Source organism: Pseudophryne corroboree, chromosome 1 (assembly GCF_028390025.1).
Source record: "Pseudophryne corroboree isolate aPseCor3 chromosome 1, aPseCor3.hap2, whole genome shotgun sequence".
In the NCBI taxonomy this organism is placed as follows: domain Eukaryota; kingdom Metazoa; phylum Chordata; class Amphibia; order Anura; family Myobatrachidae; genus Pseudophryne; species Pseudophryne corroboree.
The window spans coordinates 1,112,613,096-1,112,638,708 of NC_086444.1; the positions used below are offsets into that span (position 1 = coordinate 1,112,613,096).

The 25,613-nt window shown below is 48.9% G+C and overlaps 1 protein-coding gene across 1 annotated transcript in view; it reads left to right on the forward strand.

Moving 5' to 3' along the window:
• The first annotated feature begins 2,267 nt into the window (after nt 1–2,267).
• The window catches only part of DTHD1 (death domain containing 1), a 133,500-nt gene continuing 110,154 nt past the window's right edge, over nt 2,268–25,613 (forward strand). Inside the window, exon 1 of the mRNA XM_063922333.1 lies at nt 2,268–2,680. Coding sequence (XP_063778403.1) covers nt 2,398–2,680 — 283 coding nt within the window. The 5' untranslated portion in view covers nt 2,268–2,397. The remainder of the gene's footprint in view (nt 2,681–25,613) is intronic.

The window sequence follows — 25,613 nt, forward strand, 5'->3', positions numbered from 1 at the left end:
CCTGTCTCCTGCGGAGCCGCTATTCCCCATGGTCCTTTCAGGAACCCCAGCATCCACTAGGACGATAGAGAAATCCTGCAATTTTATTGCTATGTGAACTCAGGAAGTGGGCGTATGGGGGCGGTAACTGGCCATTTTCTGGCAGTATCAGGAAAAACGCAGGCATGCCGAAATATTTTCTGGAAGGGTGTGTGGCTCTGGGTTCCATAGTCATTACCAGGGGTTTCATGCTCTGGGTTCTATGCTTGTTGCCAGTGGTCTCATGCTCGCTGTCAGGAGTTTCCTGCTCATTGCCAGTGGTCTCATGCTCATTGCCAAAGGTTTCATGCTCTTTGTCAGTGGTTTCATGGTCTCAGTGCCATGCTCATTGCCAGGGGTTTCCTGCTTGTTGCCAGGGTTCTCATGCTCATTGCCAGGGGTTTCCTGCTCATTGCCAGCGGGATCATGCTTATTTTCATGGGTTTGCATTGGGGAAGATGCATTTCTGCATATTCTCCCTGTGGCACCAGCATTCCCAGTGCTTCTGGGTAATGCTATGCATGACGTTCACTATAGGACGCTAGCTGTCAAGTAGGACCTCTAGCGTCTGTATCTTTGGTGTTGCCTGCAGCCAGGTGCCCAAGAGGGGTGGAGGTGGGCACCTGCAGGGTGAAAGTGGCTGCGCCCCCAGGACACAGCTTGGATTTTGCCTTGAGCTCCGGCCCGCAAAGTCTACAACCAGCTCTGTACAGAGAGCATCTTTGTGGCAACCACACTGTACAGAGAGCATCTTACCCAGCCAGGTGAGAAAAAAAAAAAGAAAAGAAATGGTCAATCTACCCCTGTATGTTTGTACAGAATGTGCTAAAAGTTCTCCATACCATTGCCAGTCTCACATTTAGTAACAAATGTTAATGTCCTCTGTGATATCTGTGTGTAAGAATTTATAATTTCTAATATTTTTGTATTATTAGTGTAAACTTTGCTTTTCGGGGTTTGGAACACAGGGATAAGAATGCAGTCCCCATTGACAGTAAAGGGGACTACGGTGTGATGTGGGAGTTAGCCTTTTCTGGGGATGTCTGTGAAATCTCCGTGAATTGTCTTTTCTTACATAGCGGCAATGGGGAATTTCCCATTAGGCCATGAGGCACGTGCCCAGGGGCGGTACTTGTTTGGGGGTGGTATTTGGATGCATGTGTTGGTACTGTCAGCCCAAAATGTACCAGTAACCATGCACCTGTAATTATTATAATTTCTACTGTAATGCACATTTTCTGTGAAAATCTGAGGAGTGCCGTCTGCTTCTTTGTACACGGGCTCTGTTGCTACATAACAGAAATTTTGCTACAGTATGTATATATATATATATATATATATATATATACACACAATATGTCTAGCTATATATAGAGTATATCTATCTATATGACACAGAAGGAGGCTGGGTTGAGGGGAGCCTGGCAAAGAAGAGTAGCGGGGATAGGGGGATGGAGGCGTGGGTTTTAGATAGTGGAACCGTGAGCATTAGAGCTGGGATAGCTTGGGCTGCGTGTGCCATGGTACTTGCATATCCTTATTCAATGGCAGGCACCATTCATTAACTGGCTGCCGCTAACGCTGAACGAGCATGGCTGCTCTAGGAGAGAAAGATAGAGACAGGGGGCTGGGCCATGCATCTGCACTATACTGACTGGGCAAGGCACTGCCTCTGGAAATATCATTGCTGTGTCCATGCTGCAACGCTGCTGGCACGAGCAGCCGGCACCAGTTGCTAAAAATGGGACTGGCCTGGGGGGCATCTGTCACCCTGGCCCCATGCCAGCCCGCCACTGGGCTACATGCAAAAGCAGCCAGTAATTACCCTCCAAGCAAAAAATAATAAATACATTTGCTCATTGCTACATGATTTGTTCCAGATACAAAGTTACTTTTTGTGCTTTTTTTCTGCTTCCAGACCCATAGGGGGAGAATCAATTTTTTGAAAAGTCAGTTGGGAGTCTGTTTTTTCCTATCTAATAGACAGGAAAAAAGACACCCGACCAACTTTTCAAACATTTGAATTCCCCCCATAATGTTTATACTGCAGAGTTGCCCTAGAAGCGTATTATTTGCACAGAAATGGTGACTGCTTATTTGCAGTGTTGCAATGTGCAAATAAATACTTCAAACAAACCACATGTCATTCAGTAAAGTGATTTACAGCGATAGCAGACAAGTCACTGTGTGTAGTGTGCAGCCTCTGCCACTCCTTCCTGTTGCTTGACAACATGCTGTCAATAGTAACCCATTGACTGGCACTTGCGGTAAGCTTATTTGGATCATTGCAACAGGCAGAACGGTGGACATAAAGTTTAGTTTTCACTGGAACCTCATTAAGCCCAGCTGGTAACAGAGTAATATCATTTCACAGTCAGAATGGACATATCATCAAGTAATGTAACAAGTGCTGAGGATCCTCTCATTCTGATTCTGGCACAGATTAAACAGTACAATGAAAACATAAAAGATGTACTGGAAGATTCTCATCCCAAAAATAATGAAGATCTAACAGAGCAAATATTTTCATTAACGCTCTTAATTCACAACCTCAGCAGAACCGTCTGTGCCAATCTGAGTACAGCAACGGAAAGTTTGCAGAAGACATTTCATCTCTTAAAAGGACTTCAGGATACATTTAAGGAGCTGAGTGCAAGTAATGGTAAGAACGTGGAAACCAGATTAAACCTTAGTAGCTTTGTGCTTATTTTTTACTTTTGTTTAGAAAAAAATTTATCATAGTGTCATTTTATTTCGTGGTGTACTGATTTATTGTATATAGATGATTATAAATGTGTATTTTTTAACATTTAATTTTACTTTGCTGATGGGCAAGTGCACTACAGGGGAGATACTGTTGTTAACCTGTCACTTTTATCAGCACCAAGTGGCATCCTGCATTTCTGGATGTCTTAGCGCTGAAATGTGTTAAAACAGAGTCAAGAAAAATTTGTTACATAACTCCCCCCTCCAGTGACCCCTATCCCGGCTGTATTGCATTAGCAATACAATATTCCTCTTGGCAGATATGCTGCACATGCACAAGATCTACTGAGACTGCGAGATCTCATTCTGGACCAACAGCGTATGTGCAAGGATATCGGTAAGGGACTCCAGGACTGGTAACATATTTTGGGGTCTATGTACTAAGCCTTGGGGGGTATTCAATTCAAGTCAGAACTGCCATTTTGTCGGAAAGATGGCAGTTTCCGACTTTTTTTTAGGTCAGATAGTGTAGATGGCAGTTTCCGACTTTTTTTTAGGTCAGATAGTGTTTCGACCTATTCAATGGGGCTGTTTTTTTTCCAACAGGTCGGCAATTCCGACTTGTTGGAAAACACGTGGACCGACGGATTAGCCGCATGTTTTGTCAGATTCTAGGTCAAATCTGACAGGTTTTAGCCCCGTTTCTGACAACGTCAATCCGACTTTAAAAAAATTGAATACTGAAATGTCGGATCCTTTCCGTCGGAAAGGATCCGACATCAATTGAATACACCCCTTGGAGAGATAGAAATTGGACAGAATTACAGTACCAACCAACTAGCTCCTAACTGTCATTTTATCAAATACTGCCTGTAGCATACTGTAGCAGTTAGAAGCTGATTGGCTGGTACTTTATCTCCATCCACTTTATCTTTCTCCAAGGCTTAGTACATCTCCGCCATACAGCACCATCCCTAGATTAGTAAGTGCTCCATAACATTTCACTGTCATAGCTATCTATGGCGACAGTGTTAAATAATTACACAAGTTGAGGATAACGCTGATTTCTCTATGGTCAGCTTTTTAACACAGAAGTGGTAATAAACCCTTTTTTGTGGAAACACCCAGAAAAGGGGTTATCATGATTGCCACATGTACCCTACCCCTATATTCCTAAATATCATGTAGCTAATGAAAGAGCACTAAGGTACTGTACTTGCAATACTTCACTTTAGTAAGTAATAAGTCTTAATTTCTTCCTGAATAAGAGCAGATAATAAAGAAGTGATACTGTGCACCAAGAAGTGATACTGTGCATGCAGTCTATAAGCACACAATTTCTGAAAACATGAGCCTGTGACATACAGTACAGGATACAGTCATTAGGTCAACTACACTTAGGTCAACAGTCATTAGGTCGGCCACTATTGGTCAATATGCATTAGGTTGACATGGTCATTGGGCCGACATGAACAAGATCGACATGGAAAAGGTCAACATGAGTTTTTCACATTTTTTATGTTACTTTTTCATATTTTACGATCCACGTGGACTACGATTGGGAATAATAACCTGTGCCGAGCGCAGCGGTAGTGGAGCGAGGCACCTTGCCCGAAGCTCGCTCACCATGCGAGGGGACACGGTGCACGAATTGGGGTTCCCCATCACTTTACGAAGAAAACAACACCAAAAAAAGTAAAAAAAGCTAATTTCGACCTTTTTCCATGTCGACCTTGTTCATGTCGACCTACTGGCCATGTCAACCTAGTGACCATGTCGACCTAATGCATATCAACCAATAGTGGTCAACTTAATGACTGTCGACCTAAGTGTGGTCGACCTAATGACCCATACCCTACAGTACTATGCTGCTCTTCATTAATGGAAATGCCCAAATTTTTACAGGGAAACACACAGATTGGTGAAAAGATAATGCGGCATATGTAATAGGGCTGAGTTTGCCGTAGGTGCGGGATGCCGGCTAATCTCTCTAGTTTTTTTAAAGCGGCAATCATTTACAAAGCAAATTCATGCCTTGTAAATGATTGCTGCTTTAAAAAAAAAACATTCAATATCAGCAGGGATCCCGCACCTCAGGCAAACTGGGACCCTATTTATTGCATGTGCCCCAAGAGGTCCAAAATGTATAAATTTCTGATACAGATACAAAATCAATATTATTTCAATTAGTTTCAAATAGCAGATAAAGTAAAATTAAGGACGGCAATCTCAGCTTAGCACCAGAAAGCACTTTCTCCATGCAAAAGAACTGGATACCCATGAGGATTTGAGATATGAGTTGCTCTGTATTTTCAGTTGCATGCCTTTTGTACAGTATATGTTACATTCCAGGTACTGTACATTATATGGAGAAAGAATTGACTGCATAGGAGAGGAATGGGTTAAACATCCTGTGAGGGGTGGAACTAGCTGTGAGGTAGTACAGCCTTAGGAAAAGGGGGAGGGTTAGGGTATATATAGGCTGCAGTGGCCATTTTGGGCCTCTTTGCTGTTTGAATTTCCTTGGGGTGAGTTCTGCCTGGCAGATTGTTCACCCTTCTATATTTCGTGCACTTGTTTTAGGAAACAAATTATAATATGGCCTCCAGCCGCCCACGCCGATCAGTAGGCGCGCCAGCCCGTTACCAGGCCAGCGAGGCTGAGCCCGGGGCCGGGATGTCCGGCGCCGGGGAGGCCGTTAATACGCATGGGGCTGCTCCAGGGTCGTTGGGCGCAGGGCGCAGGACGCGCTCCTCCGGCGACCCTGCGGTCACGAGTGTAGCTGCTGGCGGCCGCGGTGGGCGGCACGTGGCGGTCCGGAGGTCTGACATCCTGGAGAGAGGGGACCTCGCCTCCGGGGGCAGTCGGGGGAGTCGGGACGGTGAGAGCCCGCGGGCGCGCGCTAGCGCGCCTCGCTGGACGCCGCTCGGCACCCGCTGCGGTGACACCCAGCCGGTCCTCCCTGCCAGGGCCGCTTGGAAGCTCCACGCGGCGGGGGAGAACTGGGCGGGCGACAGACGTGACGGCGATCCGGCCTGGGCCCGTCGGTGTGCCCAGCGCCGGATCGTCGGACAGGAGTGCACAGCAAGAGGCTGCATCGGCAGCGGGGGACACCAGGACAGGAGGCGGTGGGGCGCGCGCACGACGGGCGCGCGCACCAACGCGCGGCTCCGGCGGCGTCTCTCGCGCACGGGTGCGCGCAGCGACGCCGCATCGTTCCGTGTCCCCTCAGCCCTCCTCGCTGCGGATTAGTTCCGGCGGGGCGAGGAGGGAAAGCAGGCCTGGTGGTGATCAACCAGGTTTTCGGGGTTTTTCGCCCAGCGGTGCGCAAAGGATGGGCAGCACGGCACCGCGGGCGTCACATGATGCACAGAGCAGGGCCTCCCGGGCTGGACGTGGCAGCTCATCCAGCACTTCCGGGGGACCTGGGCGGGCGGGCACAGGAAGTAGGGGGGGGTTTATGTCCAGGGTGAGGTGCCCGGTCATTACGGACCTTTCCCCGCAGGGCCGACCGATTTGTGGTCCGGATGGGTCATGGCTTCCCGTGCCCAGCGGCGGGTCCACACGGCGCGTTCCGCCCGCTCGGCAACCAGCAGGCGACGCGCCTGCGCCACGGGATGCGAATATAACACAAGACGCTTTCGCTACGGCCCTCGCCACGGTGGTGGCAGCTTTGGGCCCGCTCTCAGCGGCCCCCGAGCGCGAGGTTGGGTCCGGGGGGTTTCCTAGCGGATCGGGCGCGGGTGCGGGCTCTGCCGCGCAGAGGGTAGCGCGTGCGTGCCGTGAGCTTGGTGCGGCCGCGGCTCAGCTGCAGCAGCAGCCACGGCGGGATGAGAATGTGCGTTCATCCGGCACGCCATCGCCTGGAAGGGCTAGGCGCTCGCCACTGTGTGTCTCTGGGTCCTCTTCCCCCTTTTTGCCCGCAGTTGATCAGACGGATACGGAGGAAGCGGAATCGGAAGTGGAGGACGTTTCGTACATCGCCCCTGATGAATCTGGATCCGACCATTCTACGGTTTCAGGTGAGGCGGAGCAGTCTGGGTCGGTTGCGAGTACTCCCTCAAGTTCGCGCAGCTCGTCCCCTTCATCCTCTTCTTCCTCTTCTTCCTCCTCCTCCCTTTCCTCGGCGGTGTCCGACATAAGTAGCACGGCGAAGGCGAAGAAAAGGGCGATTAAATACGCCAAAAAGGCGGCTGGGAGGCAGGAGAGGCATAAGAGGCGAAGGCGGGTTAGCAAAGAATCTCGCAAGGCTAGGAAGCGGCGCGACTTGCCAGGCATGGTTCGCTGCGAATATACCGCTGTCATGCGAGGGCTTAGGGATAGCTGCAGCAAAAGCATTCGTAGGGGGGACTACGTGGATGTCTTCGTCTTGACGAAAGGCGCGAAGAGGGAGTTCAAGGCAGCTACCGCTAAGAAGGGCATAGGGGCCGAGGCATTTCGCACGTTCGATAACTGGCTGGCAGGTTTCTGGGTTTTCGCGGCTTGTTACCTTGAGGACAGGCCAGACGAGCATATGAATGTCATCCGGTACCTGCACCTCGTGCATGATATGCAACGCACGTCGGCGGGTGACGAATGGCGTAGATATGATGAGGAATTCAGAGAGAAACAGGACGGGTTGTATGTGATGGACTTCGGGTTCAAGGACGTGGAGGTATGGCTTAGGGTCACCAGGGCCTCACAACAGGCCAAGGAGCCCCGGGGCACAGGGGCGGACGGACACCGGGTCGGGCCGTCCGCCCATGCGCCCGGCGGGGACGGCGGGTCGGCCAAGCCAGTTAGGTCGGCCGTCCGGACTGGGAAACAGACAGGAACGAAAGGGTTATGCTTCGCGTTTAACAACGCGGCATGTACCTACGGCAAGCAGTGTCGGTTCCGTCACGCTTGCCTCCATTGCGGGGGTTCCCACCCGGCCTCCTCCTGCTTCAAGAATACTCGGCAGGGTCCCCGCGCTAAACAACCCTACTCTAGAGGAGCACCCGGCGGGAGTGCTCCTCAGGGCGCCAACGCCAATTAGGTTAGAGGCTATGCGTAAATGGTTGAGTTGGTATCCGAATAAGGAGGATGCCGGGTTTTTATACGAAGGTTTTAGTTTTGGGTTCCGCTTGCCTGTTGCAAGCGAGGTTACAGTTAGGGCGCAGAGGAACCTGCAGTCGGCTCGAGCTTTGCCTTTAGTATTGCGGGAAAAAGTCGATAAGGAGATCAGGCTGGGCAGGATGGTGGGGCCTTTTGCTTCACCCCCCGTGGCTGATCTCGTCATCTCCCCGGTGGGGGTGGTGCCCAAAAAGACACCTGGGGCCTTCCGTCTGATCCAGCACCTCTCCTACCCACCGGGGGCCTCGGTCAACGACGCTATACCTCCGGGTCATTGCTCGGTGGTATATCAATCGTTTGACGAGGCGCTCAATTTGGTCCGCAGCTACGGAGCTGGGGCCCTCATGGCAAAGATTGACGTCGAATCCGCGTTCAGGTTGCTACCCCTCCATCCGGACTCATTTCGTTTTATGGGTTTCCGGATTGGATCGGAATATTTCATCGACAAATGTTTGCCGATGGGATGTTCCGTTTCATGCTCGTATTTTGAACGTTTTAGCACCTTCCTGCATTGGTGCGTGGAGTCTTCGTCGGGTGGGCACGGCGTTGCCCATTACCTCGATGATTTCCTTTGTACGGGTCCGGCGGGTTCGCCGCGGTGCGGCAACCTGCTTTTCAGTATACGAGCATTGTTTTGTCACTTCGGAGTGCCAGTTGCCGAAGACAAAACGGAGGGGCCGATCTCTTGCCTGTCATTTCTAGGTATCGAGATCGACACAGTGGCAGGCGAGTGTCGTCTGCCTTTGGACAAAGTGGCTAAGCTTCGCGAGGCCATTGGCCAGTTCATGGGCTCGCGTAAGGTTAAGCTGCGGCAGGCGCAATCCTTGCTGGGCATGTTTAACTTTGCTTGTCGGGTCATCCCGATGGGCAGGGTTTTCTGCCGGAAGCTGGAAAGAGCAACCGCGGGGTGTGCCAGGCCGCACCACTTTGTACGGTTGCCAGCCGAGATAAAAAGAGATCTGGCAGTGTGGGCCTCGTTCCTGGAAGATTTTAACGGGGTTCGAATATGGCAGGCACCGACGGTAGATAGCGCCAGATTGCAGCTTTTCACCGACGCGGCAGGGGCATCCGGTTTTGGGTGCTATCTTGAGGGATCTTGGTGCGCGGCATCGTGGCCAGCGGAGTGGCATCAGGCGGGTCTCACTAGGGACCTTCTGCTCCTGGAGCTTTTTCCCATCATGGTTGCGCTGGAGATTTGGGGCGAGCGGCTAGCGCATCGCAGCATCCTGTTCAGATGCGACAATCTGGGCGTGGTGCACGCGATTAACAACCAGAGGGCTAAATCGCTGGTGGTGCTGCGGGTCCTAGGGCAGTTGCTGCTTACTTGTCTGCGCAGGAACGTGTGGTTCCGCGCGCAGCATGTGCCGGGTCTGGAGAACGGGGTCGCTGATGCGCTATCGCGAGGGCATTGGGATAGGTTTTACTTGTTGGCTCCCGAGGCCGACCAACGGGGTTTTCATTGTCCCGGTTATGTCTGGCAGGTCATCGAGCCGGACTGGAAGGTTTAGCACTGCGCTCGGTCGCGCCATCCACGCTTAAGGCTTACGAACAGGCCTGGAGCGAATGGGAAGAATTTGCTAGAGGACGGAAGCAACGAGGTAAGAGTGGGCATCGGATGATGCTTTCTTTCATTTGGCAGCTTTATGTTTCGGGTAGGTCGAGAGCGGTGGTGTCCCGGTACTTGGCTGGCATTGCGTTCTTCTGCAGAATTAAGGGTGTTCCCGATCTGACGAAAAGCGGGATTCTGCTGAAGGCTATGAAAGGATGGGCGCGCGTTGCACCTACGCCGCCTGACAGGAGGCGGCCCATTGATGCAGCTTTGCTGCCTGACATCATTGGGTCGGTGGGAGCCATCGCATCGTCTATGTTTGAATCGCTGCTTTTTAGATTGGCTTTCTCTATGGCATACCACGGTGCCTTTAGGATTTCGGAGTTGGTAGCGCCTTCTAAGCAAACGGATTCGCGCATGCTGGTGGGGGACGTGGTGGTGAGTGGGAGGTCCTTGCTGTGCAGATTGCGACGCTCTAAGACGGACCAGGTGGGGAAGGGCCGATGGGTCACCCTGGTTCCGGCACTTGAGGAGAGCATATGCCCAGTACGGCTGGCAGTGCAGTATGAGGCAGTAAGGCCCGACTGTCGGGGGTCGTGGTTGCTGCACTATGATGGGCTGCCAGTAAAAAAGTTCCAATTTCGGTGGATGATGGGTCGCTGTCTGACGAGCTTGGGCCTTTCCCCCTCTCACTGCGGTACACACTCCTTCCGCATTGGGGCTGCTACGGCGGCAGCGGCCGCGGGTTTTTCGGGAGCCCAGATCCAGGCGGTGGGGCGATGGAAGTCGTCCTGTTATAAGCGGTACATTCGCCCCGTCGCCTGAGATACTTTGCGTAAGCGTAGCTGGCATCAATAAGTTAGAGTAAGATAAGGTTTGCTTGGTTTATGCATTTGTTATGTTCACTATATGTTGGTTCGTTTACCCGTGTGTGATCCTACTCAGGGATTAGCCACTTGCCGCTGCGGGCGTGAGCCGGCAGCGGGGGTCTGGAGTTATTTTGCTATTTTTGCCTGACTTGACGGACTGAATTCTAATCATTAATTAGGCTAATCTTTGCTATCAAAGTCCCTCAGCAGGTTTTTATGCTTTCACCTCCAGCTGAGTTATTTCATGTTTTACCCTCTTTTTTATACCCCCCCCCCCCCCGTTTGATTTCGTTTTGATTTTTTTTTTTTTACCTTTCCCTTAAAGTCTTAATGCTTTGCTTCAAATTTATTAGAATATCGGGAGATCGGCTAGGCCGTGACTGCTGCGACTTAGGAAGCTATCAACAAAATTTTTCTTTTTTGGCAGATCCTTCAGGTTAACGCAATTTCTATTTCTGGTATAGATTTTAGTAACACATTTTACCCCTTTTCCTCCATTCAGGTTGTTTCGCTGATGGCTTGTCCGTTTGGGTGGTTGGCCACTCTTATGTCTTTTGGGCAGCTAGGTTCTTGGCCTCTGATACGGCTCAGAGGTTCCCTGGAGGTCAGGGAATCAGATGGCTTGGTTGGCGAGGAATGATGTGGACAGATCTATTGAGTAGATTAGTCAGTCAAGCTAGGAAGCATGGTGTTCCCAAGGTGTTGGTTGTCCACTTAGGTGGCAACGACCTGGGGAAGAGGACTTCCTTGGAGCTAAGGTGGGCCATGATACAAGATCTGGCAAAGGTGGCCGCAGCATGGACCAATTGCGTATTGGTTTTTTCCCTGATGGTGCCAAGGTTGAGTTGGCGCGGTGTGGAGGACGGACGCGTAATAGATGAGGCCAGGATAAAGGTGAATGGGGCGGTGGCGAAGTTGGTCTTGGCCCACGGAGGCAAAGTGGTTCGCCACCCTAGGATTCGGTTCCGAGACAAACACCTTTTTCGGCCTGATGGTGTACATCTATCCAATGAGGGGATGATGTTTTTCCTGGAGGATCTGTTCCTAGTGTTGCAGGAGTTAGGTTAGGTTATGGTGGCGGTGCGAGGACTCTGGGAGGGAGTCCTTCGCTTTTGGCGGAAAAGAACGGCAGTTTGTAGTTGTATCGCTTATATAGGTAGTAAGTTTCAGTTTATTTGGTTTAGGTGCACTCACCTCCATCGACTTAATGGCCGCTCGACCACCCATCCGGGAGGCAGCGGCAGGGCACCCAGGAGCGGTGGGAAGTCACTGTGGGGGTTGTGTTGACACCTATTACCGGTTTTGATAAGGTGTTGGACGGTTTCGGTCAGTTTACCAATTTAAGTTTACCAATAGTTTAATAGAGCCGTTCTTTTTTCTGCCACCATTTTGCCGGGTGATTCGGCAGCTTAACAAATTTTTCCATTTACAGGTTTGCTATGGTTAGGGTCAAATAAATAGCTAGCAATTTTTCTGCCAAAATCATGTCTCCGTGTCTTTATTTACTGGTATTAGAAGGTAACTAAGGTTTACTTTAATAAAGGGGGTCCACCAAATATCACTAGGATGTTTAGGAGAAAGAATTGACTGCATAGGAGAGGAATGGGTTAAACATCCTGTGAGGGGTGGAACTAGCTGTGAGGTAGTACAGCCTTAGGAAAAGGGGGAGGGTTAGGGTATATATAGGCTGCAGTGGCCATTTTGGGCCTCTTTGCTGTTTGAATTTCCTTCCCGCCCTCCCGCCCTATGGGATAGAGGTTGTTTTGTTTGATGCGGAGTGCATTGGCGTTTTTAATTGCTGGCTGGTTTTCATTCGTTGGCTATTTATAGGCGGAAAAGAACGGCAGTTTGTAGTTGTATCGCTTATATAGGTAGTAAGTTTCAGTTTATTTGGTTTAGGTGCACTCACCTCCATCGACTTAATGGCCGCTCGACCACCCATCCGGGAGGCAGCGGCAGGGCACCCAGGAGCGGTGGGAAGTCACTGTGGGGGTTGTGTTGACACCTATTACCGGTTTTGATAAGGTGTTGGACGGTTTCGGTCAGTTTACCAATTTAAGTTTACCAATAGTTTAATAGAGCCGTTCTTTTTTCTGCCACCATTTTGCCGGGTGATTCGGCAGCTTAACAAATTTTTCCATTTACAGGTTTGCTATGGTTAGGGTCAAATAAATAGCTAGCAATTTTTCTGCCAAAATCATGTCTCCGTGTCTTTATTTACTGGTATTAGAAGGTAACGAAGGTTTACTTTAATAAAGGGGGTCCACCAAATATCACTAGGATGTTTAACTGTAAAATACATCTCAGTGCACATTAAAAGCCCTGAAACATACAAAATGTGCCCTCATGCACCTAGCCTCGTTACCCCTTACAGCACGAGACACAGCGCAACGGTGCCACACCAAGTGGTGTAGCATCTTTTTCTTTACATTTTGCACCTTATTTGCCTCACAGACACAGCAAAACACCACCCAGTGTTTACCAGAGATACTGGGCTGCCACTTTAACCGCACAGGAATTTGTTTTAAACACATATAAAGTCGCAGATGAAGCTCAGCAGAACTTGGCGATGCCTTTGCACTTCAATAGTAGCTCCCGGCCAGCGCAGCTTTAGCGTGCTGGCCGGGAGCTACTCATCGCTCCCCGGCCCGCAACGGCTGCATGTGACGTCATGCAGCCACTGCGGCCCGCCCCCCATTCGGTCCGGCCACACCTGCGTTGGCTGGACCGCACCCACGAAACGGCGGTCAAACACCGCCATTCCGCCTACTCCCGTCCAGCGATCGCCTCTGCCTGTCAATCAGGCAGAGGCGATCGCATCCCTGCTATGGCCTTCGGCCGTCTGCCATGCGCCGGCGCACTACGGCGCCGGCGCATGCGCAGTAGGGACCTGTTCGCTCTGCTGCGTTAAAAAGCAGCGAGCGAATGGGTCAGAATGACCCCCCATGTGCACTGCAGGTGTGGCAGATATAACATTTGCAGAGAGCGTTAGATTTGAGTGGCTTATTTTGTTTCTGTGCAGAGTAAATACTGGCTGCTTTATTTTTACACTGCAATTTAGATTTCAGTTTGAACACACCCTACCCAAATCTAACTCTCTCTGCACATGTTATATCTGCCCACCCTGCAGTGCACATGGTTTTGCCCAACTGCTAACAAATTTGCTGCTACGATCAGGTCTGAATTGCCCGCTCAGTGTGGTGAAGTTGCACAGGACCAGGTGTGTCGAGAGGGGCTGTTTGGCGTGACTGGAGCCACAATGTATGAAGACACATCTGTACTGTACAAAGGCATGGATGTGAGAACCTGTCCAGATGTCACTAAATTGATACAGTATAACCAGTGTCGGATTTTACCTAGGGGCTAGTAAAATCTGCCACCCGCAAGGATTGCGCAGCAATGGCAGTGACTTCCCATAGAAATCGCTTCCTGCAAATCGCAGCCTGTCCCAGGGGGATGTGTTTTCTTCCCCTCAGACTGCCAGTCCACCCGTGAAAGCAGAGAGAGTGCTTCCCATGGGAAGCAACTCCCCTGCTATAGCGTCAGCCCTCCCTGGCTTCTATTGGCTGCAGCCGATGCAGTCCCTAGAAGCCAGCCTGTCTAGCACTGCAGGAGTTATGTCTTAACCCCGGACTTAAGGCACGCCCCAATTGCCGTTGGCCCTAAGCCCCGCCTCCCAGTGACATCAGCCATCAATCACCGTGAGAGCACAGAGTAAAGGCTGCAGACCCCCCAGCCAGGCAGGTAACGAGCCACCTCTGAGTATCACTCATTTAAAACTTAACTTAATGAGAAATGAGCAGTATATTAGGAGAGTCACTCTTCCCGCTGTTGGCATTTCCTGTTGCAAATGCAATTTTTAATGTGCTTTATTTACAAATGCATAGTGGCAACACATTATGTACAGTACCACTGTACAATCGGATCATAATACCCAAAAAAACCCACACAATTACATTAAACAGAAGGCAAATATGGCCGTGCCCAATATATAAGTCCATATAAGCTTATAAAAGTGTGAAACGCTACTGTAAAGCAAGCGGACTACCAAACTCCTATGCTGAATCCGCCATTGGCGAAACACATTTCAGTGAAGCTAATAGTGGTGGGGTATGCTTGAAGTTATCCCACAAGAATAAATGTAGTTTTTACAGCGTCATTACTAATTTTGTGCTGCACCAATTAATCTAGACATTAGGGTGCATTAGTGCAAATAGAGTAAGTGCTTTAGGGGTCTATTCACGAAGCACTGAAAAGTGTGGAGAAGTGAGCCAGTGGAGAAGTTGGTAACCAATCAGCATTGAAGTAACATTTATAATTTGCATACTGCTGATTGGTTGCCATGGGCAACTTCTCCACAGGCTCACTTCTCCACACTTTTCACTGCTTCATGAATAGACCCCTTAGTTCCAGGTTAGAACTTCTTTATTTTGGAAATGTATAAAGTTCAAACACAGTAATTGATTTTAAAACTATGAAGACATTGTATATGTATGTCTAGACAGCTGTATGTGTCTATTAATGAACCATTAGATGCTGCTTTGTGTACCAGTACACATTGTTTGCATCTCACTTTAGACAGCCTTCTGCCTGAGGCTATGCTATGGTTTGCTGATAGATGTTTAATCATGAACTTTTCTTTCTATGTTAAATCGACACTAAGATAGAAAACAACGAAAGTATGATTTTACAGACAACAAAATATATTACTTTAAATTGTTTTCTTTTCATCATTAAACCCATTTTCACAGATGCTTAATATTATATTTGTAATCATCAATTCATATTAAACAATACAATTTTCTTGCATGTAAAATGCTTGGGGGCACTTGTCCAACATTAGCATGTATAATTAAACTTTACAATAATCTTAATTCCTATGTACTGTTGCTACTTGAAACTTTATATGTTCCCGCTGATTAGTTCTATTAAAAAAAGGTTTGTGAAACAAAATGGAAAAAAAATACTGTACCTAAAGGCATACAATTCAGCAGCATATCACGTTGGTCTAGACTGTGTAGATCCATATGCAGAACTATGGAAAAGGGAGCTAGGTTCACTGTGGGTAGGAATGGTAAACACATCCACTGGAGAAATAAAATAAAAATCAATTATTTAGCCAATATGGCTCACGGCCAGCTACACAACATACAGTACACTAGCATAACTAGAGTGGCACACAAACACCAAGGGGTCAGTTCTTATTCATGTAACACCTTTTAACACTTAAACTGCTACTTCTCACTAGTGTGATGCCTTGGGATGGTTGGATTATGCTGGCCCGGGTGGTCCTGTGCTCAGGACATGAACCTTAGGAATGTTATGGACCCACTGGATGACTTCACCTGGCTGTGTAAGGTGGGCCCATATTTTTTGGCCAAAACGTATGCTAAAAAACCTCAGTTTTACTCTATGTTAAAATACAGAGTGTATTATAATTGTTCTGATTGCCAGTGTCCTTGCATATATATAATTAATCAAGTGCGGGGTTTAAAAGTGGGAATGTGCCCATAGCAACCACTCAGATTATAATTATAATCTTCTAGAAGGTGCTAAATAAATTATAAGTAGAATCTGATTGGTTGCTATGGGCAACATCTCCACTTCTGAAAACCCGCAGCTTAGTAAATATATCCCTTAGGGGCAGTGCTGCAAGTATGGCAGTATGGGGCGGTACGGCGTACCAGTAAGAAATTTCCAGCCAGTACGCTGTACCGCTGGGCCGTACACCATACCTGCATCCCGCTGGCTGCTGTGTGAGGGATGAGAGCGCAGCGCCTCTCCTACCCCTCAATTCTCGGTTATGTCCAGTTTCCGCTCTGGTGGCTGCGGCGGCGGGGGATGATCTCAATAAGGCACCAGTTTGCTAGCCAATCAGAGCTCACGGGCTTGCAGCCGTGGCTCCTGATTGGCTGTCGGTCCGCGATCTCTAATTGGCTAACAACTGGCGCCTCATTTGAGATACCCGCCTCTGGAGCTGCGTAGATCGGACTTCACGAGCATTGAGGGGCAGGAGAGGCACTGCACTGCGCTCTCCTCCCCTCACACAGCACAAACAGAGGCAGCGGTGAGCGGGGGGGGGGCACTCTGGGGCAATGTATATCTGGCACTGTGGGGCAAGGTATATCTGGCACTGTGGGGGCATTTGTGTATCTGGCACTGTGGGGCAACGTATATCTGGCACTGTGGGGGCATTTGTTTATCTGGCACTGTGGGGGCATTTGTGTATCTGGCACTGTGGGGCAATGTGTATCTGTCACTGTGGGGCATTTGTGTATCTGGCACTGTGGGGGCATTTGTGCATCTGGCACTGTGGGGACATTTGTGTATCTGGTGCTTCTCCACTGGATCACTTCTCCACTCTTTTGACTGCTTAGTACATCTCCCTATTAGTGTTTAAAGTGTACACCTGCTTCCTAAATCGAACCTGAAATCCCCATTGGAATCCACAGCTAAATCAAACGTAAAGTCGAATAGAACACCATCATTGCTTCCTATTGGTCACATGCACACAAATTAAAGGGGAAGCTCTCTCTTTTCACTGTTTTAAACATTTTTTTTGTGTGATTATGCAATTGACTGCAGCAGAGCACAATGTCAAATTTTTTTTGCTAAATTATTAAAAAAATATGTGTAACCCCCCTTTGACCTATAAAGAGACTCTAGGTTACCGATTACCTTGTAGTCTAAAGAGTACCCACCCTTAGCCCCCCATTAAGGTGGTGCATTTAACAGTGCCTCCACCCAAGTATTGGTAAGTACTATGGGCCTACCTGGGAAAAACCCTTTCCAGTTTTGTATATACCCCCTATCCTAAGGCAGGATATGGTATGGGTCACAGAATACTGTACAGCCAATCACTTACACCGCTCCAGATTCCCCATCATCAGATAGTAATGTTTATTACTTCACCTTAAACCGGTAGCCATTTAATAGCATAAATGTCAAGGTTAGGTGGATACATAAAAGTATAGTACATAACAGGTAACCAATACACATAAAGGCCCTCATTCCGAGTTGATCGCTCGCAAGGCGATTTTAGCAGAGTTACACACGCTAAGCCGCCGCCTACTGGGAGTGAATCTTAGCATCTTAAAATTGCGACCGATGTATTCGCAATATTGCGATTACAAACTACTTAGCAGTTTCAGAGTAGCTTCAGACTTACTCGGCATCTGCGATCAGTTCAGTGCTTGTCGTTCCTGGTTTGACGTCATAAACACACCCAGCGTTCGCCCAGACACTCCTCCGTTTCTCCAGCCACTCCTGCGTTTTTTCCGGAAACGGTAGCGTTTTTAACCACACGCCCCTGAAACGCCGTGTTTCCGCCCAGTAACACCCATTTCCTGTCAATCACATTACGATCGCCGGAGCGAAGTAAAAGCCGTGAGTAAAAATACTTTCTTCATTGTAAAATTACTTGGCGCAGTCGCAGTGCGAATATTGCGCATGCGTACTAAGCGGAATTTCACTGCGATGCGATGAAATATACCGAGCGAACGACTCGGAATGAGGGCCAAAATTTCATAACAATTGGTTCACATGACATAGCCTTACAGATTTAAATATTTCATATACACCTTTGTTTATATAATGTTTCTCTTACGTCCTAGAGGATGCTGGGGTCCAAATTAGTACCATGGGGTATAGACGGGTCCACCAGGAGCCATTGGCACTTTAAGAGTTTAATAGTGTGGGCTGGCTCCTCCCTCTATGCCCCTCCTACCAGACTCAGTCTAGAAACTGTGCCCGGTGGAGCCGGTCACAGCTAGAGGAGCTCTACAGAGTTCTCTTAGAAAAAGTTTTTTTTACAGTTTGTTATTTTACAGGGAGGCTGCTGGCGACAGCCTCCCTGCATCGAGGGACTGAGGGGGGGAGCAGTGTCCGCCCTGCAGGGTCTTGAGCAACTGCCTCCGCTGACTGGACATTTAGCTCCAGAGGGGTCAGATCACGCCCTGCCACAGGGGAACGCTCACCCCGGCAGCCAGACGCCACCCCCTCAGGAAGCTGAAGTGTGGCGAGTGAGTCACTGTCCCCCCTTACAAGCGGGGGGTCAGTGTGAAGAGGGCGGCTAAAGGGTAGAAGCGCGGTATTAACCGCGCTCCTGGAAGGATCAGCGGTACTGCAGTGCGGCGCTGTGAGGGGTGCCCTGGGCCAGCTCCGGGCCCTACACTGACCAAAACAAGCCTGTCGGGGTCTGTGTATCCAAGCCAGCAAAAAATCCTCCAGCCAGTATAATCGTCAAAGAGCGGGAAGACAGCGCCATTGAGGGGGTGGAGCTTCTCCTCAGAGCGGACCCAGCAGTGTTCAGCGCCATTTTCCTGCCTGCAGCTCACTGCCAGTGGATGCACAGGTCCCTCCAGAGCGACTCCAGCTATCTGTATGGTACCAGGGAGTTGTAGAAGGGAGGGGAGGCTGTGTAAAGACTGTGTCACCTATTAAGGGACACAGTCAGCACGGGTTTAGGGTCTCCCTATACTCTAATAGCGCTGTGTGTGGGTTGGCTCCAATCTCTGTGTCTCTCTGCCATTCTTGGGGGGGAAACTCTGTCTACCCAGTACCCTGTGTGTTTGTGGGGTGTTTGGTGTATATGTACAACATGTCTAGGGACAGTGTTTCATATGCTGCAGAGGATTTATCTTCCCAGGAAGACTCCATTCCATGTAATCAGGATTGCACTGTTTTAGCACAGATCCCAGCTAGAGAGCCAGAATGGTTAGTCTCTCTGACTATTTCTCAGATTTCTGATAGAGTTGCTAGGACTGAGCATGCCACTCAGGTCCTCCAATCCTCTATGGTTGTATGGTCTGATACTGCCTCCTCAGGGTCCCCTGCGGTACATTCTGCAGTACGGCAGGTTTCATGCTCGACCTTTTCAGCTGGACCTCTTGGACCAGATGTTGGGCTCTCACCTACACATGCAGAAGAGGATACGCCTGTCTCCGAAAGCCAGGATTTCACTCCTCCGGTGGCTACAACTTCCGCACCTTCTGGAAGGGCGAAGGTTTGGAATTCAAGACTGGATCCTTTTAACCACAGATGCAAGTCTAAGAGGTTGGGGAGCTGTCGCTCTGGGGGAAACCTTTCAGGGACGATGGTCGAATCAAGAATCACTTCTCCCAATTAACATCCTGGAACTCGCCCTTCTGCAAGCAGCACACCTTCTATAGGTTCGGGCTGTTCAGGTGCAGTCGGACAACGTGACCACAGTGGCCTACATAAACCGACAAGGCAGAACGAAGAGCAGGGCTGCCATGTCAGAAGTGTCAAAAATCCTCATCTGGGCAGAGAGGCACGCGGTGGCGATGTCGGCAATCTTCATTCCAGGTGTAGACAACTGGGAAGCAGACTTCCTCAGCAGACACGATCTCCATCCAGGAGAGTGGGGCCTCCATTCGGAGGTGTTCGAGGAGGTAACCGGTTGGTGGGGGGTTCCTCACATAGACATGATGGCCTCCCTCCTTAACAAGAAGCTACAGAGGTACTGTTCCAGGTCAAGCGACCCACAGGCAGTGGCGGTGGATGCACTGGTAACTCCGTGGGTGTTCAAGTCAGTGTATGTGTTCCCTCCACTTCCTCTGATACCAAAGGTTCTTCAACTCGTGAGAAGAACAAAGGTTCTGGCAATTCTCATTGCTCCGGACTGGCCAAGGAGGGCTTGGTACGCGGATCTTCTGCTAGAAGATCCACGGCCTTTACCTCTTCGGGAGGATCTGCTCCTGCAGGAGCCATTCGCTTATCAAGACTTACCGTGGCTACGTTTGATGGCATGGCGGTTGAATGCCAGATCTTAGCTCAGAAAAGTATCCCGAGTGAGGTCATTCCTAACCTGATACAGGCTAGGAAAGGGCTAACGTCTAAACATTACCATCGCATTTGGAAGAAATATGTTTCTTGGTGTGAGGCAAAGAAGTTTCCGGCAGTGGAGTTTCAACTTGGACGTTTTCTCCTATTTCTGCAAGCAGGGGTGGATATGGGACTGAGATTGGGCTCCATCAAGGTCCAGATCTCTGCTTTATCCATTTTCTTCCAAAAACAATTGCTTCCTGAGGTTTAGACCTTTTTGAAAGGGGTTCTGCACATCCAGCCTCCCTTTGTAGTGTCTACGGCACCATGGGATCTTGACATGGTATTGCAGTTCCTGCAATCTGCTTGGTTTGAGCCTCTACAGGAGGCTGATCTCAAGTTTCTCACGTGGAAGGCGGTCACCTTGTTGGCCTTGGCTTCTGCACGATGCGTGTCGGAACTGGGGGCTTTATCTTGTAAAAGCCCATATCTGATCTTCCATGAAGACAGGGCGGAACTTAGGACTCGTCCACAGTTCCTGCCTAAGGTTGTATCGGCTTTCCATATCAACCAACCTATTGTGGTGCCAGTGGCTACTGACTCCTCAATTACTTCAAAGGCCTTGGGTGTAGTGAGGACTTTGAAGGTTTACGTGAAGAGGATGGCTCGTCATAGGAAAAGTGACTCTCTGTTTGTCCCCTATGATCCCAAGAAAATTGGATGTCCTGCTTCTAAGCAGTCGATTTCACGCTGGATCAGGTTCACTATCCAGCATGCTTATTTCACGGCAGGTTTGCTGTGTCCGAAATCTGTAAAGTCCCACTCTACTCGTAAAGTGGGCTCTTCCTGGGTGGCTGCCCGGGGTGTCTCGGCGGTACAACTCTGCCAAGCAGCTACTTGGTCTGGGTCGAACACGTTTGCCAAGTTTTACAAGTTCGATACTTTGGCCTCTGATGACCTCAAGTTTAGTCAAGCAGTGTTGCAGGAGCCTCCGCGCTCTCCCTCCTATCCTGGGAGCTTTGGTACATCCCCATGGTACTAATTTGGACCCCAGCATCCTCTAGGACGTAAGAGAAAATAGGATTTTGGTTACCTACCCGTAAACCCTTTTCTCGTAGTCCGTAGAGGATGCTGGGCGCCCACCCAGCGCTGCGTTTTCCTGTTTTGGTTTTATAATTCAGTACTGCTGGGTTCCTAGGTAAGTTCTGCATTATTTACTGTTTCAGCTGTTGCTGAGTTTTTCTGGCATGTTGGACGGATTTGCATGTTGTGTGAGCTGGTATGAATCTCGCCACTATCTGTGTAACTCCTTCTCTCGAATATGCCGTCTCCTCGGGCGCAGTTTCTAGACTGAGTCTGGTAGGAGGGGTATAGAGGGAGGAGCCAGCCCACACTATTAAACTCTTAAAGTGCCAATGGCTCCTGGTGGACCCATCTATACCCCATGGTACTAATTTGGACCCCAGCATCCTCTACGGACTATGAGAAAAAGATTTACCGGTAGGTAACCAAAATCCTATTTTCATATACACCTTATACACACAGCCTGAAGGTCATTTAATACAATATTTGGAATAATTTTGTATATTAAATAGAGATGAGCGGGTTCGGTTCCTCTGAATCCGAACCCGCCCGAACTTCAGGTTTTTTTACACGGGTCCGAGCAGGCTCGGATCTTCCCGCCTTGCTCGGCTAACCCGAGCGCGCCCGAACGTCATCATCACGCTGTCGGATTCTCGCGAGGCTCGGATTCTATCGCGAGACTCGGATTCTATATAAGGAGCCGCGCGTCGCCGCCATTTTCACACGTGCATTGAGAGTCATAGGGAGAGGACGTGGCTGGCGTCCTCTCCGTTTAGAGAAGAGAGAGACACAGTATTTTGGGGAGCATTATTAGGAGGAGTACTACTATACTGTATACTACTATACTACTTGCTGAAGTGATATTTATAGATTAGATAGTGTGACTGTAAGTGTATTATCTGACTTGTGGGGAAGACACTGACAGTGGGGAGCAGTTAGAGTCTGAGAGCAGGACTCAGGAGTACATATAACATACAGTGCACACTTTTGCTGCCAGAGTCAGTGCCACACTGCCATTGTTGTGACCACACTGACCACCAGTATAATAATATATTTTGTGATTGTCTGCTTAGGCCTCGGAGTACTAGTTGCAAGTTGCAACGTGACCTGAAGTGACCACCAGTTTAATAATCAATCACCACCAGTTTAATATATATATATATATATAATTGTATATAATATATATATATATATATAATATTGTATACCACCTACCCGTGGGTTTTTTTTTTTTCATTCTTCTTTATACATACTACTATAGTAGCTTACTGTAGCAGTCTGCGGTGCTGTGCTGACCTGACAGTGTCCAGCAGGTCCGTCATCAGTCATTACATAATAAATATATATAGTACCTGTCCGGCTGCAGTACTAGTGATATTATATTGATTTCATCTCATTATCAATAATTTATCATCCAGTCTAGACTCTATATTAGCAGCAGACACAGTACGTTAGTCCACGGCTGTAGCTACCTCTGTGTCGGCACTCGGCAGTCCATCCATAATTGTATACCACCTACCCGTGGTTTTTTTTTTTTTTCTTTCTTCTTTGTACATACTACTATAGTATAGTAGCTTACTGTAGCAGTCTGCGGTGCTGCTGAGCTGACAGTGTCCAGCAGGTCCGTCATCAGTCATCATTACCTAATAAATATATTATCTACCTGTCCGGCTGCAGTACTAGTGATATTATATATACATACATATATATATATTGATTTCATCTCATTATCAATCATCCAGTCTATATTAGCAGCAGACACAGTACGTTAGTCCACGGCTGTAGCTACCTCTGTGTCGGCACTCGGCAGTCCATCCATAATTGTATACCACCTACCCGTGGTTTTTTTTTTTCTTTCTTCTTTGTACATACTACTATAGTATAGTAGCTTACTGTAGCAGTCTGCGGTGCTGCTGAGCTGACAGTGTCCAGCAGGTCCGTCATCAGTCATCATTACCTAATAAATATATTATCTACCTGTCCGGCTGCAGTACTAGTGATATTATAGACACATACATATATATATATATTGATTTCATCTCATTATCATCCAGTCTATATTAGCAGCAGACACAGTACGGTAGTCCACGGCTGTAGCTACCTCTGTGTCGGCACTCGGCAGTCCATCCATAAGTATACTAGTATCCATCCATCTCCATTGTTTACCTGAGGTGCCTTTTAGTTGTGCCTATTAAAATATGGAGAACAAAAATGTTGAGGTTCCAAAATTAGGGAAAGATCAAGATCCACTTCCACCTCGTGCTGAAGCTGCTGCCACTAGTCATGGCCGAGACGATGAAATGCCAGCAACGTCGTCTGCCAAGGCCGATGCCCAATGTCATAGTACAGAGCATGTCAAATCCAAAACACCAAATATCAGTAAAAAAAGGACTCCAAAACCTAAAATAAAATTGTCGGAGGAGAAGCGTAAACTTGCCATTATGCCATTTACCACACGGAGTGGCAAGGAACGGCTGAGGCCCTGGCCTATGTTCATGGCTAGTGGTTCAGCTTCACATGAGGATGGAAGCACTCAGCCTCTCGCTAGAAAACTGAAAAGACTCAAGCTGGCAAAAGCACCGCAAAGAACTGTGCGTTCTTCGAAATCCCAAATCCACAAGGAGAGTCCAATTGTGTCGGTTGCGATGCCTGACCTTCCCAACACTGGACGTGAAGAGCATGCGCCTTCCACCATTTGCACGCCCCCTGCAAGTGCTGGAAGGAGCACCCGCAGTCCAGTTCCTGATAGTCAGATTGAAGATGTCAGTGTTGAAGTACACCAGGATGAGGAGGATATGGGTGTTGCTGGCGCTGGGGAGGAAATTGACCAGGAGGATTCTGATGGTGAGGTGGTTTGTTTAAGTCAGGCACCCGGGGAGACACCTGTTGTCCGTGGGAGGAATATGGCCGTTGACATGCCTGGTGAAAATACCAAAAAAATCAGCTCTTCAGTGTGGAGGTATTTCAACAGAAAAGCGGACAACAGGTGTCAAGCCGTGTGTTGCCTTTGTCAAGCTGTAATAAGTAGGGGTAAGGACGTTAACCACCTCGGAACATCCTCCCTTATACGTCACCTGCAGCGCATTCATAATAAGTCAGTGACAAGTTCAAAAACTTTGGGTGACAGCGGAAGCAGTCCACTGACCAGTAAATCCCTTCCTCTTGTAACCAAGCTCACGCAAACCACCCCACCAACTCCCTCAGTGTCAATTTCCTCCTTCCCCAGGAATGCCAATAGTACTGCAGGCCATGTCACTGGCAATTCTGACGATTCCTCTCCTGCCTGGGATTCCTCCGATGCATCCTTGCGTGTAACGCCTACTGCTGCTGGCGCTGCTGTTGTTGCTGCTGGGAGTCGATGGTCATCCCATAGGGGAAGTCGGAAGACCACTTGTACTACTTCCAGTAAGCAATTGACTGTCCAACAGTCCTTTGCGAGGAAGATGAAATATCACAGCAGTCATCCTGCTGCAAAGCGGATAACTGAGGCCTTGACAACTATGTTGGTGTTAGACGTGCGTCCGGTATCCGCCGTTAGTTCACAGGGAACTACACAATTTCTTGAGGTAGTGTGCCCCCGTTACCAAATACCATCTAGGTTCCACTTCTCTAGGCAGGCGATACCGAAAATGTACACAGACCTCAGAAAAAGACTCACCAGTGTCCTAAAAAATGCAGCTGTACCCAATGTCCACTTAACCACGGACATGTGGACAAGTGGAGCAGGGCAGGGTCAGGACTATATGACTGTGACAGCCCACTGGGTAGATGTATGGACTCCCGCCGCAAGAACAGCAGCGGCGGCACCAGTAGCAGCATCTCGCAAACGCCAACTCTTTCCTAGGCAGGCTACGCTTTGTATCACCGCTTTCCAGAATACGCACACAGCTGAAAACCTCTTACGGCAACTGAGGAAGATCATCGCGGAATGGCTTACCCCAATTGGACTCTCCTGTGGATTTGTGGCATCGGACAACGCCAGCAATATTGTGTGTGCATTAAATATGGGCAAATTCCAGCACGTCCCATGTTTTGCACATACCTTGAATTTGGTGGTGCAGAATTTTTTTAAAAATGACAGGGGCGTGCAAGAGATGCTGTCGGTGGCCAGAAGAATTGCGGGACACTTTCGGCGTAGAGGCACCACGTACAGAAGACTGGAGCACCACCAAAAACTACTGAACCTGCCCTGCCATCATCTGAAGCAAGAAGTGGTAACGAGGTGGAATTCAACCCTCTATATGCTTCAGAGGTTGGAAGAGCAGCAAAAGGCCATTCAAGCCTATACAATTGAGCACGATATAGGAGGTGGAATGCACCTGTCTCAAGCGCAGTGGAGAATGATTTCAACGTTGTGCAAGGTTCTGATGCCCTTTGAACTTGCCACACGTGAAGTCAGTTCAGACACTGCCAGCCTGAGTCAGGTCATTCCCCTCATCAGGCTTTTGCAGAAGAAGCTGGAGACATTGAAGGAGGAGCTAACACGGAGCGATTCCGCTAGGCATGTG